Source organism: Herpailurus yagouaroundi, unplaced genomic scaffold (assembly GCF_014898765.1).
Source record: "Herpailurus yagouaroundi ecotype Mexico unplaced genomic scaffold, PumYag 184, whole genome shotgun sequence".
NCBI classification, from domain to species: Eukaryota; Metazoa; Chordata; class Mammalia; order Carnivora; family Felidae; genus Herpailurus; species Herpailurus yagouaroundi.
In genome coordinates, this window is record NW_024412415.1 from 33,102,831 (window position 1) to 33,112,953 (window position 10,123).

The 10,123-nt window shown below is 55.2% G+C and overlaps 1 protein-coding gene across 1 annotated transcript in view; it reads right to left on the reverse strand.

Annotated features, from left to right (window-relative positions):
* Window positions 1–10,123, reverse strand: part of ITGA11 (integrin subunit alpha 11) — a 125,753-nt gene that overhangs the window by 27,520 nt on the left and 88,110 nt on the right. Inside the window, exons 11-15 of the mRNA XM_040493086.1 lie at window positions 8,922–9,066; window positions 6,096–6,244; window positions 2,064–2,204; window positions 1,623–1,826; window positions 747–877 (exon numbers count right to left, since the gene is read on the reverse strand). Of these exons, the coding sequence (XP_040349020.1) occupies window positions 747–877; window positions 1,623–1,826; window positions 2,064–2,204; window positions 6,096–6,244; window positions 8,922–9,066 (770 nt within the window). The remainder of the gene's footprint in view (window positions 1–746; window positions 878–1,622; window positions 1,827–2,063; window positions 2,205–6,095; window positions 6,245–8,921; window positions 9,067–10,123) is intronic.

The window sequence follows — 10,123 nt, forward strand, 5'->3', positions numbered from 1 at the left end:
AAAGAAAGAAAGAAAGAAAGAAAGAAAGAAAGAAAGAAAGAAAGAAAGAAAGGTCCTGAGTGCAGATGGGTGGCAAATATCTGATGCGCTGGTGCAGAAATGAGACCCTTAAAAAGGAAAGAAGAAATCCGAAGGGGTTTGGAGGAAAGAAATCTGTATTACGTAAAGATTCTTTCACACTAGGGGAGAAGGGAGATCCTTCCAGCTGATAAGAATATCCTCAGCCTGTCCTTTAAGTAGCTTGAAAAGCTGAAGTGGAAGAAGAGCCCAAACAGCCAGAACTTTTAGGACAAATTCTAAGAGGGGCGTTTGGACACTATAATCTTAGAACTCTGTGGGAAGAGGGATTTGGACTTCAAGACAGCTTACAGTGATTCCACAGGAAGGAAATTTGTAATCACGAGAGGATTAAGAACATGAGGATTAAGAGGGTGAGTTTGGCTGGCAATGATTAAAGACAAAAGGGACAAAGGTCCTGAAGAATATTTTTAAAACCCGATGTCTGGGCGCCTGGGTGGCTCAGCCGGTTCAGCATCTGACTCTTGGTGGGGCCCTGATCTCAGGGTCGTGGGAAGATGGCTCTGCACTGAGTGTGGATCCCGCTTCAGATTCTCTCTCTCTCTCCCTCTCTCTCTCTGCCCCTCTTCCCTGCTCTCTCTCTCTCTAAAATAAATAAAAACAACAGGCCCCTTCCCCCTCACCCCCCACCAAACCCCGGTGTTCATCCTGACCCTCAGCGAACCCACCACAAAATCACAGCATTGCCAAGGGCGCCCACCGCCAGGTCCACCAGCCCATCCTCGTTGAGGTCCAGCTGTCCGTGGATGCTGCAGCCAAAATACTGGAGGCCAGGAACCAAGTCGGAGGCGGCAATTCTCTGCAGGAAGTGGGAAGAGAAAGACAGGCATGGGCACTGTTCACACAGGGCAGGACAGGACAACCCTCGGGGAAACTACAATCGGGAGCGCTGGGGAGAGCCCCTTTGGAACCATCAGGAAGCTTCCGGCCCAAAGCCCAAACAGACCCCGCTCCTGGTCTGTCTGTCCAGCACCTAACGTCAAGTCATTCTTTTGGATTAAGATCTCGCGTCTTAAAAGGGTTCCCCATTAAGTGTAAATACATGTTCTCTGGCAGGTAACCCAGCGGCCTCCCTGACCATGGTGTGTTAGACTACCTTACTAAGAAAATACGTAGGCAAAAGTGAGGACCCTGAGGGCGTGGGACCCGAGATGGGTCCCTCTTGAGGCGGGCAAGGTTTCCAGCATGTGGCATTTCCAGAGAAGAGCAGGCCCACGTGGGAATTCTCCACTCTCTGTCAACTGCCTGCGTGTGTGTGGGGGGGGGTGGGGGGGGGTGGGGGTGGGGAGTGAGGTTAGGGTCCCTGGGGTTTTGTTGTTGCAGGGGGAGATAAAGCTACGCAGGGAGAGGGTGCCCGCAGGGGTGATGGGAAGGTCCAGAAGGCAAATGCAACCGTTTCAAAATCCCGACTCGAGGCAACTAGAGCTAGGCCAGACTGGGGTCCTTTCCTGCAGGAGGGCACAGAAGAGGCTCCTGAACCGGATGCTCCGGCAGGAGCGGCCAGGACTCCTGGTCCAGCTCCAGCTGTGGACGGGGAGCGGCACCTGCTTCGGCGTCTTTAGGAGGCTGGCTCGGAAGCCGTGGAAGATGTAGACGGCTCCTCCGTGGTTGTCCTCCAGAGGGGCTCCCACCACCACATCGTTGTAGGAATCCTGATTGAGGTCCCGAACCGAGGCTATGGAGGACCCGAATCGCGCATTCTGGTAGCCGTGGGAATCCTTCAGTGTTCCGTTATAAACAAACCGGTTCTGCGAAACCAGGGGTGGAAAAAGGCTCGGGCTCAGGGGGATGTGGCAAGGACCCTCAGGGTCACGGTCCCCTCTGGCCTGCAGCACCTTGTCTCCAGCCCATGTTCCCCAGAATTCCTGCTCTCCCCGGCCTGGCTCAGCAGGTGGGCACTGGCCTCTCCGGGTGCACCCAGTGAAGGCAGGGCGGGGCCAGGTGCCTCAGAGGGCTCCGCCCCCCCCACCCCCCCGCAGTAGTACCTGTCTCAGGGTGTAGACGTACACCCGGCCCCGCTCTCGGCCCTCGCTGAAGTACATGGGGGCGCCCACCAGCAGGACATCAGTCACCCCGTCGCCGTCGATGTCCACAGAGGTGATCTCGCTCCCGTAGTAGGAGCCTATCTGCAGCACAGGGGTGGGAGAGGGCAGTGCGCTGGGCTGCACAGAGAGCGGAGGACGCCCTTCCACGCGGAACTTGGGTGAACAAAGACAAAGGGTCCTCCCTTCTCACCCCCCTCCCCCCTCCCATGGAGTGGACTCACCTATTTTCACTTGGTCCCATCTTTCCCTCTTTCCTCCCCTTTTTTTTTAAACGTTTATTTATTTATTTTGAGAGATAAAGAGAGAGAGAGAGAGAATGAGCAGGGGAGGGGCAGAGAGAGAGAGGGAGAGAGAGAATCCCAAGCAGGCTTCAAGCTGTTGGCACTGAGCCCCACTTGGGGCTCAGTTTCATGAACGGAGAGATCATGACCTGAGTCGAAATCACAAGTCAGATGCTTAACTGTCTGAGCCACCCAAGCGCCTCTCCTCCTTTTTTTTTTTAAAGTTTATTTATTTTGAGAGAGAGACAGAGAGAGAGCAGGGAGGGGCAGAGAGAGAGAGAGAGAGAGACAGAGAGAGAGACAGAGAGAGAGAATCCCAAGCAGGCTCCACAGTATCAGCACAGAGCCGGACTCGGGACTCCATCCTGCGAACTGAGATCATGACCTGAGCCGAAATCAAGAGCCTGACACATAACTAACTTAGCTACCCAGGCGCCCCAACCCTCTTGTCTCCCTCTGTCATCCCACCCCCTCCACCTCTTCTTTCTTCCCATTGGTTAATTTTATGGATTGCCATTTATTCTGTTTGTAAGCAGCACATATCATGGCAAAAAATGAGCAAAATTAGAAAAAGGTATGAAGAAGAAAATAAAAGTGACCCGTTGTCCAAACATCCAACTATACATCCCATGTTATAACGTTTTAGTGTATTTTCACCGAGTCTGTTTTGTCTAGAGTGTGTGGTTTGTTTGTGTGTGTGTGTGTATGGCTTTATTTTCACAGTCTGGGATATTATATACAGAGCTTATATATGATTTTTGAATAAAGCAATGGGTCATGAGCACTTTCTCTGTGACGTGTTATATTTTTTCCTACAACATGATAATTGGTGGTTTTATAATATTCCAAATTATGCATGTGCCACGTGTATAATCAATCCTCTTGTTGGACACGTGGCTCATTTAAATTTTTTTTTTTTTTTTTTAGTTTATATTTTGAGAGAGAGAGAGAGAGCAGGGGAGGGGAAAAGAGAGAGAGAGAGAGAGAGAGAGAGAGAGAGAGAGAGAGAGAACGGACCCCAAGCGGGCTCTGTGCTATGAGTGCAAAGCTAGACGCTATGGATCCCAGGAACCATGGAGATCATGACCTGAGCCGAAACCAAGAGGTGGACACTGAACCCACTGAGCCACCCAGGAGCCCCGAGGCTCGTTTCGATTTTTAATGTTACAAATATCCTGGGAATAGCACCTTGGACAGGAGATTATGTTTTCTTTTTAGCATTTGAGCACTCTGTGTTCCTCTCCCACCTTGGGGGCTGTGCCCCCCCCTTCAACGAGGGGGCCACTCACCTATTCAAGTCAGAAAGCTGAGGGTCCTCCCTGGCTCCACCGCCACCTCTCCCACCCGCAGATTCCCAGCAAGCCCTGCCTGGAGTGCGCCAAACAAGTCCTGAGTCCGTCTGCTTCCCTCCTCTGCGGTCTCTTCCCCAGGAGAGGCACCTCTGCCGAAGGACCCCCTGCCTCACCCTCCAGTTCACCCCTGCGGGCAGCCAGAGTGGCTTCTAGCAGCTGACCACACCACTCCTTTGCTTTTGGAGGGGTGCAGGGGGAGGTCCAAGTTCTTCAATGTGACCCTGTTGGACCTGCCTCCCTCCCTCCCTGGCCTCTGCCTACACCCCTTCCCCGCCCCGCACATCCAAGTTCCCACACTCGCTCCTGACATTCCCATCGATTTCTCCCAAAGCCCCGGCCCCTGGCTGGGTTCCAGGCTTCCCTCTGCACATACTTTTCTCTTGTCTGCCCCACTCTCCCCTTCTCCCTTCCGGACAATGTCACCGCCCTCAGGTCACTTCCTGTTAGAAGCTGGCCCTGGCCTGCCCTGCCATTTCCCTTTCCGCTGCCTGCAAGGGGTGCCCCTCTGCAATCACCCCCAGCCCCATACTAGCACCTGTTCTCCACCCCCGCCCCCACCCAAGAGTGGGCACCCTGTTCCTGCTATGTCTCCTCCAGGCCTGGGCATAAACAATAACATAACAAATATAATAAATGTTTACTGGACCAGCAGGTCACTTAGGAAGGACGAAGGAGTCCCTCCCAGGGACAGGCCTGTGTGACACGCTTTACAGCCTCAGGTTAGCTCATATGAGCCTCATGCTACCTTAGGAGAGATCACTGTCCTCATTTCACAGGGAACAAACTGAAGCTCAGTGAATTAGAGTCACTTGCCCAAGGTCAGATGGCTGGCTACAGCCAAACTGGGTTGAAACTCCGGTCTGACACCCGAGCCCGTGATACTCCCTCCCCCAGCCGCCTCCTGGCGTAGGGTGCTTTCAGGAGAAATCCATCGTCCGGCATTAAAAGCTTTTAACTGAGGAGAAAGATAGAAAATACGGAAGAGGGGAAAAGGGAAATTCTAAACACAGGGTGGGGGAGGGAAGAGCTATCCCTACCTAAAATAATTAAGAGGCAGACAGAGCAAATAAGGGAGGAGTGGGGGGAGGCATTTGTCTAAATATGTGGCCTCAGCTATGTGGGTCACGGTGATTTGGAATCCACTTAATTTAGCTGCCTTCAGCACTGCGGTTTCTCGTTCGGATGTTGGAGGCGGAACCAGGCAGTAAAAATGTCATAAATTCATCAGCAAATTCCCTCCAGCTCTCAAGGTCTAGCCTTGGATTCCCGAAGAGCCAGCCCTGGGCAGAGTGTGGGCAGGCAGGCTGGAGGCTGGGGGACAGAGCAGTGCCCCAGGTCTGCCAGTGCCCTTGAGACGGGAAGTGGAAAGAGAATGATGGCTTCCTGCACCTGGAGGGACTTTGGTTAGACCCAGGGAGGAGCCTGTCCTCATGGTGACAGGCCAAGGGCAGGGGGCAGGGCTGTTCCTGGGCTCCGCAGAGCCGAAGGTGAGCTGGGAATGATGGGAAGGGCCTGGCTAAGGCCCAGCCCAGGCCCAGGGTGCCGTGGATGCTGAGTGTGGCCAGGTGGGGGTGGGGGGGGGGCTGGTTTGGGGTTGTCAGGGGTCAGGAGGCAGTATCATGCAGAAAGTCCTGGATTCTCAACCCGACCCAGCCTCGAATCCACCATGTAACCTTGGAAAAGGGTTGTGGCGTCTCAGGACCACAGTTCCCCTCGGCTGTTGGCATGGCTTGGATCAGAAGAACCCTGTTTCCCGATCTTTCACTGCCAGTGACTCTTAGAGCTTTTCAGTTGGTATTCGTGACCACCCAACACGAGACTCTTAGCGACACAGTCTGGTTCCCACGCGGCCCAGGCAGGGCAGGGGCTGTACCACTCTGCACTGTTCCCATTCCAGGAACAGGAAAGAGCTGGTGGACCCACGGGGCCTCGCTGTGGGTGCGTCTGCAGCTGCTCCCGCTTCTGGCAGCATGAAGGCGGGCGTGAGGAACGTGACCACCCCCCGGGATGCCTAGGGGCCCTGGCAGCCCGAGCTGGGGGCCTAAGTGCTGCCTCTAACCCTGAACTCTGGATATGAACAGAGAGAAGCTGGCAGCCAGGGACAGAGGTCTGGCACCGGAGACAAGAGGCAAACAGATTCTCCCGGGTTCTTGCTGTCGCAGGGACCATGGCCTGGCTTTCTGGGGATGAGACAGTCCAGCTCCAAGGCTGGTATGAAGGAGGTGTGTGACCCCCAACCGGGAAGGATGTCTGCGAAGGAAGAGCAGAGCCCCCGCCAGCCCAGCCTTGCCCACATGCCCTCCCGCCCGGCCCCTGCCCCCAGCCTCCCCCTCCATTACCTGTTCACCCCGCAGGGCCTGGTGGATGGTGAGAGTCCGGTTGTTGTGCATGGTGAACAGGATGGCTTTGCCCGTGTGGTTGAACCGGGGTGCTCCTGCCACGTACACCCGCCCCTGCCTGGAGGACACGACCGACGTGACTGTGTACCCTGCCATGGGAGGAAACAGGCTGGTCTCTGCCCCAGCTCCTGGGCTGCGCCTGAAGGGCCAGCCCAGGGAGTGCATTCAGGGCAGGCTGAGCAGATGTGAAGCAGCGGGGTGGTGTTTCCTAGGAACAACTGGGGAGGCCTGGAAGAGGCAGGGCTCAGGAGGGGGGTAGGGAGGGTGGGGAGAACTCATGCGCCCCACCCCCTGCTAGAGGAAGCCAAGGAAGCCAGGTGGGGCTACGAAAAGGCACTGCTGACCTGGAATGTGCATGTGTCCCGGGCCCCTTCACCCGCATCCCCGAGACGTGTGAGAGAGAGCAGGGAGGAGGGAGGTGGTGAGCCCTGGCCGTGCTTCATCTCGCATGGGGCAGGCTTTGATTTGCAATCTCCACCAACTGTCTCTCTCAGGGACCCGCCAGTGTCCTCACTACTGCAACCTGCTGCTGGGTGGTCTGGAGAACTACAGCACTGGCTGTCCAGGTGGGAGAAGCCGCTCCACTGGGCATCGACGTGGGGTCCCAGCGACTCTTGTGGCCCCAGAGCTTTGCAGCCTCAAAGGATGGAGCCCCCTCCTCTCGGTCCCACACATACTCCACGTAAAAGAGGAAGAAATGGAAACCAGGGGCTCTTTTGGAAAGGCCACCAATCCGTGTCCTCAGGATGGCTTTGCCCTATCACTACCCAGCACGGGGGATGCATGCAAAGCCTAGAGCCCCACTTTCTGCCAGATGGTTGAGAGTGGATCCCGGTTTTTAGATGCCTCGTCAGCAGTTCTGGGCTGCTTCCTGGCAAACGGATGTCTCTTTCTGCCATGTGTGCACGTGCGTGGGCATATGTGGGTAACACTACCACTATGGTTCCGCTGGTTGCTTGTATAGCGGCTGCAGGATGTGCAGACGGGTTGATTCAGTGGCTGGGAGAACAGGTGCAGTAGGGCATGCTACTCTGGTTCCAGACACGGTATTTTTGACTCTTAAAGGTGTATTCTGGGAAATGGGGCTCGAAAGGTCAGCAAAGCCAGAGTGTTGCATAGGCTGTGTTGGCTGTGTATTAACACAACCATAAATATATGAGGGTAGGGTGGGATCAGCCTTGCAGAGTGGGGCCGAGGTGTCTTCTGAGCCCTCAGTGGTGCAGCTGAAAATGTTCCCAATTAGCCCTGGGCTTTGGGCTTCCTCAGAAGGAGACACAGCAGTCATGGGAAGGGCTTGGGGGCCGAATGTCCTAGGGGCAGGCGTGGGCCTCTCAAAGCAACAAGCAGCATTGAGAACTTCCTGCTTCCCACAGTCTGCTGGCTGTAGCTTACATTTCCATGTGGTTCTTTGGCCAGCAGGCAGGGCCATCCTGAAAGCTGGACCGGCCTCCCAGAAGGCCTGACAAGATGACAGAAATCCATACAGTTTCCTTGCGGGGAGGCGGAGAGCCTGGTCTCCCAGTCTCCTTCCTCCAAACCTCCCCTCTCCCTTGGGGCATGTAGGAAGGAATCTTCCAGAGACCCCAGACCCTGCCCTCATGGATGAGCCCCAGAGGGAGAAGGAAGGAAGAAGGGCTGTGACTGTGGGTAAGGCAAGATAGTTGGGCCTCATGAGGGTTTTTTGATCTGGTTCTACCCCACTAGGGCCCCCTGGGAGGAGGAAGACAGTTATGCTGGGCCAGGAAGAGGTGGATTCATCCTGCTGCCCCTCACTCAGATACCTTCACTATCTCCCTACTACCAACACGAAAAGGCTCTAACTCCTTAACCTGGCGTTCGAGGCTTCCTGCTGCAACCTGCGCCAACCTGCCTTCCCCTTCCCCCTCCTGCTCCACCCCTCTGTTCCATCCTGGTCTACTTTCTGTGTCCTGACCCTGCCTAGCACTTTCCACACCTCCCCCCTTTGCTTGAACCTTCTTGGTTTATTCAGTCTTTTTCTGCCTCAGAGACCCGGTGTCAGCCCCAGAACGTGTGCAGTGGGGGCCGGAGTGTACCGGCCACTGGTCCACGACCACCCACAGTGCTGGTCCTGCTCACTTGGGCCCTGGGCACCAATGTTATCGAGAGAGAGAGAGAGAGAGAGAGAGAGAGAGAACGAGAACGATCGGGGAGGGGCAGAGAGAAAGGGAGAGAATGAACCCCAAGCAGGCTCTGCACTATCAGTGCAGAGACAGGCAGGGCTCAATCCCGCGAACCTCAAGATCACGACGTGAGCTGAGATCAAGAGTCGGATGCTTAACTGACTGAGCCACCCAGGCACCCCTGTGCTGCTCTTTAATGTCTGCTTCCAAAGTGCTTAACGGGAAGCGACTTCTGCCTTGATGGTGAACGTTAACAATAAAAACGAACATGGACTTCTCCACGTGCATGTTGCCTTGGGAGGCAGCTCAGCGTGCCCAAACCCTAGCCAAGGCAGAAGGTTTTAAAGGCACACCAACAGTGGGCCTGGTATCTAGAAGCATCGACTGAGGCACATTTCAGGTACAGGTGCTTTGCTTACCATTTATTCTACCTGTTTACTGAGAGCCCATTGCATGCCGGGCATGGTGCCAGGTGTGGATACCAGGCTGAAGAGGCAGCGGCCCCTGACCTGTGCCTGGACATTCGCAGGATATTCACAGACAGCTCCTTGTTTCACGTGGGGGCACGTTCCCCTGGGCCCCTCCTCACCCGCGCCCATTCGCCACACTTAGCTCGGGCTCTTACCTAGATAGGCGCCATGATTCTTGAGCTCCTCGGGAAATTCCGTCAGGTAGGACTCGCGGAGGGGAATGACCTTCCCGCCACTGGTCTCCTTCAGCACGGCTCCGTTCCAGTCATAGGCGCCAACGGCTCCCAGCAGAATGCCGTCCTGACATCGGGGAGGGGACACATATCAGCTCGTGTCCCCGGGGGGCCCCTTGCTGGGAAGCCACCTCCAGGTTCTGCACAATGAAGCATCCACCACAGCCTCTTTGGGCACCTTCTCCTGTGTTCACTATTTAACTGACTTCCAGGCAGGGTTCTTGACTTTTGAATGAGGCCAGGACCGTCCACCCCATCCTTAGCACAAAATGGATCAAACGAAGGAATGTTCTAGAAATAGACTCCACCTCTAGAACCAAGCCTCCATTGCTCTTTGGGCTTCATAAGCCCCATAGGAAATCTCCTGTCACTGTCCCTTCCTTCTGACGCTCCTGGAAGCTGTGGCCCCTGCCCGTGGCCTCCCTCCACATTCCTCTGTGGCGTCTGACTTGCTTCCCTGTGTGCAAATCTTACGTCTTCATTTCTTCAGTAACAATTCACCGAGTGTCTACTCTGGGCTGGCCACTTGCTCCGAGCTGGGATATAGTCCCTGCCCTTGCAGAGCTCAAAGTACCACGCAAATGTGCAAGTTAACATAATAATTGCAAAGCGTGATAACTGCTATAGGGGATGTGGTAAATACCACAGTGAGGTTTAGTCTAGATTGAAATGGGGGTCAGGAAAAGCATTTTTGAGTAAGTGATGCTCACCCGGACACCTGGAGGGGGAGGGGACGAGTGTGCAAAGGCCCTGAGGCTGGAGAGAGTTTAGAGGCGTTGGTTTTAAGGAACTGGAAGCCGTTTGGTGGGCTGGAGTGCAGAGTGACAGGGGCCAGAGCGACTCTGATGAGGCTGGACAGAGAAGCCAGGGCCACGTCTGTGACAGCCTGCACCCTGAGGAAGGGGGCTTGTCTTTAATTGCAGTGTAAGTGGGTGCCGCAATGCTCAGGCAGGAAGACGGAAACTCTGGCTCCCTGAGGGGCAGGCAGTCCCTGTTACTGACTCCAAGGTCACTCCTCACTCTCTGGGCTGCCCCTACACCCTATCCACCACTACTCCACCTCCTTAAACAACTTCCTTGGGGCGCCTGGGTGGCGCAGTCGGTTAAGCGTCCGACTTCAGCCA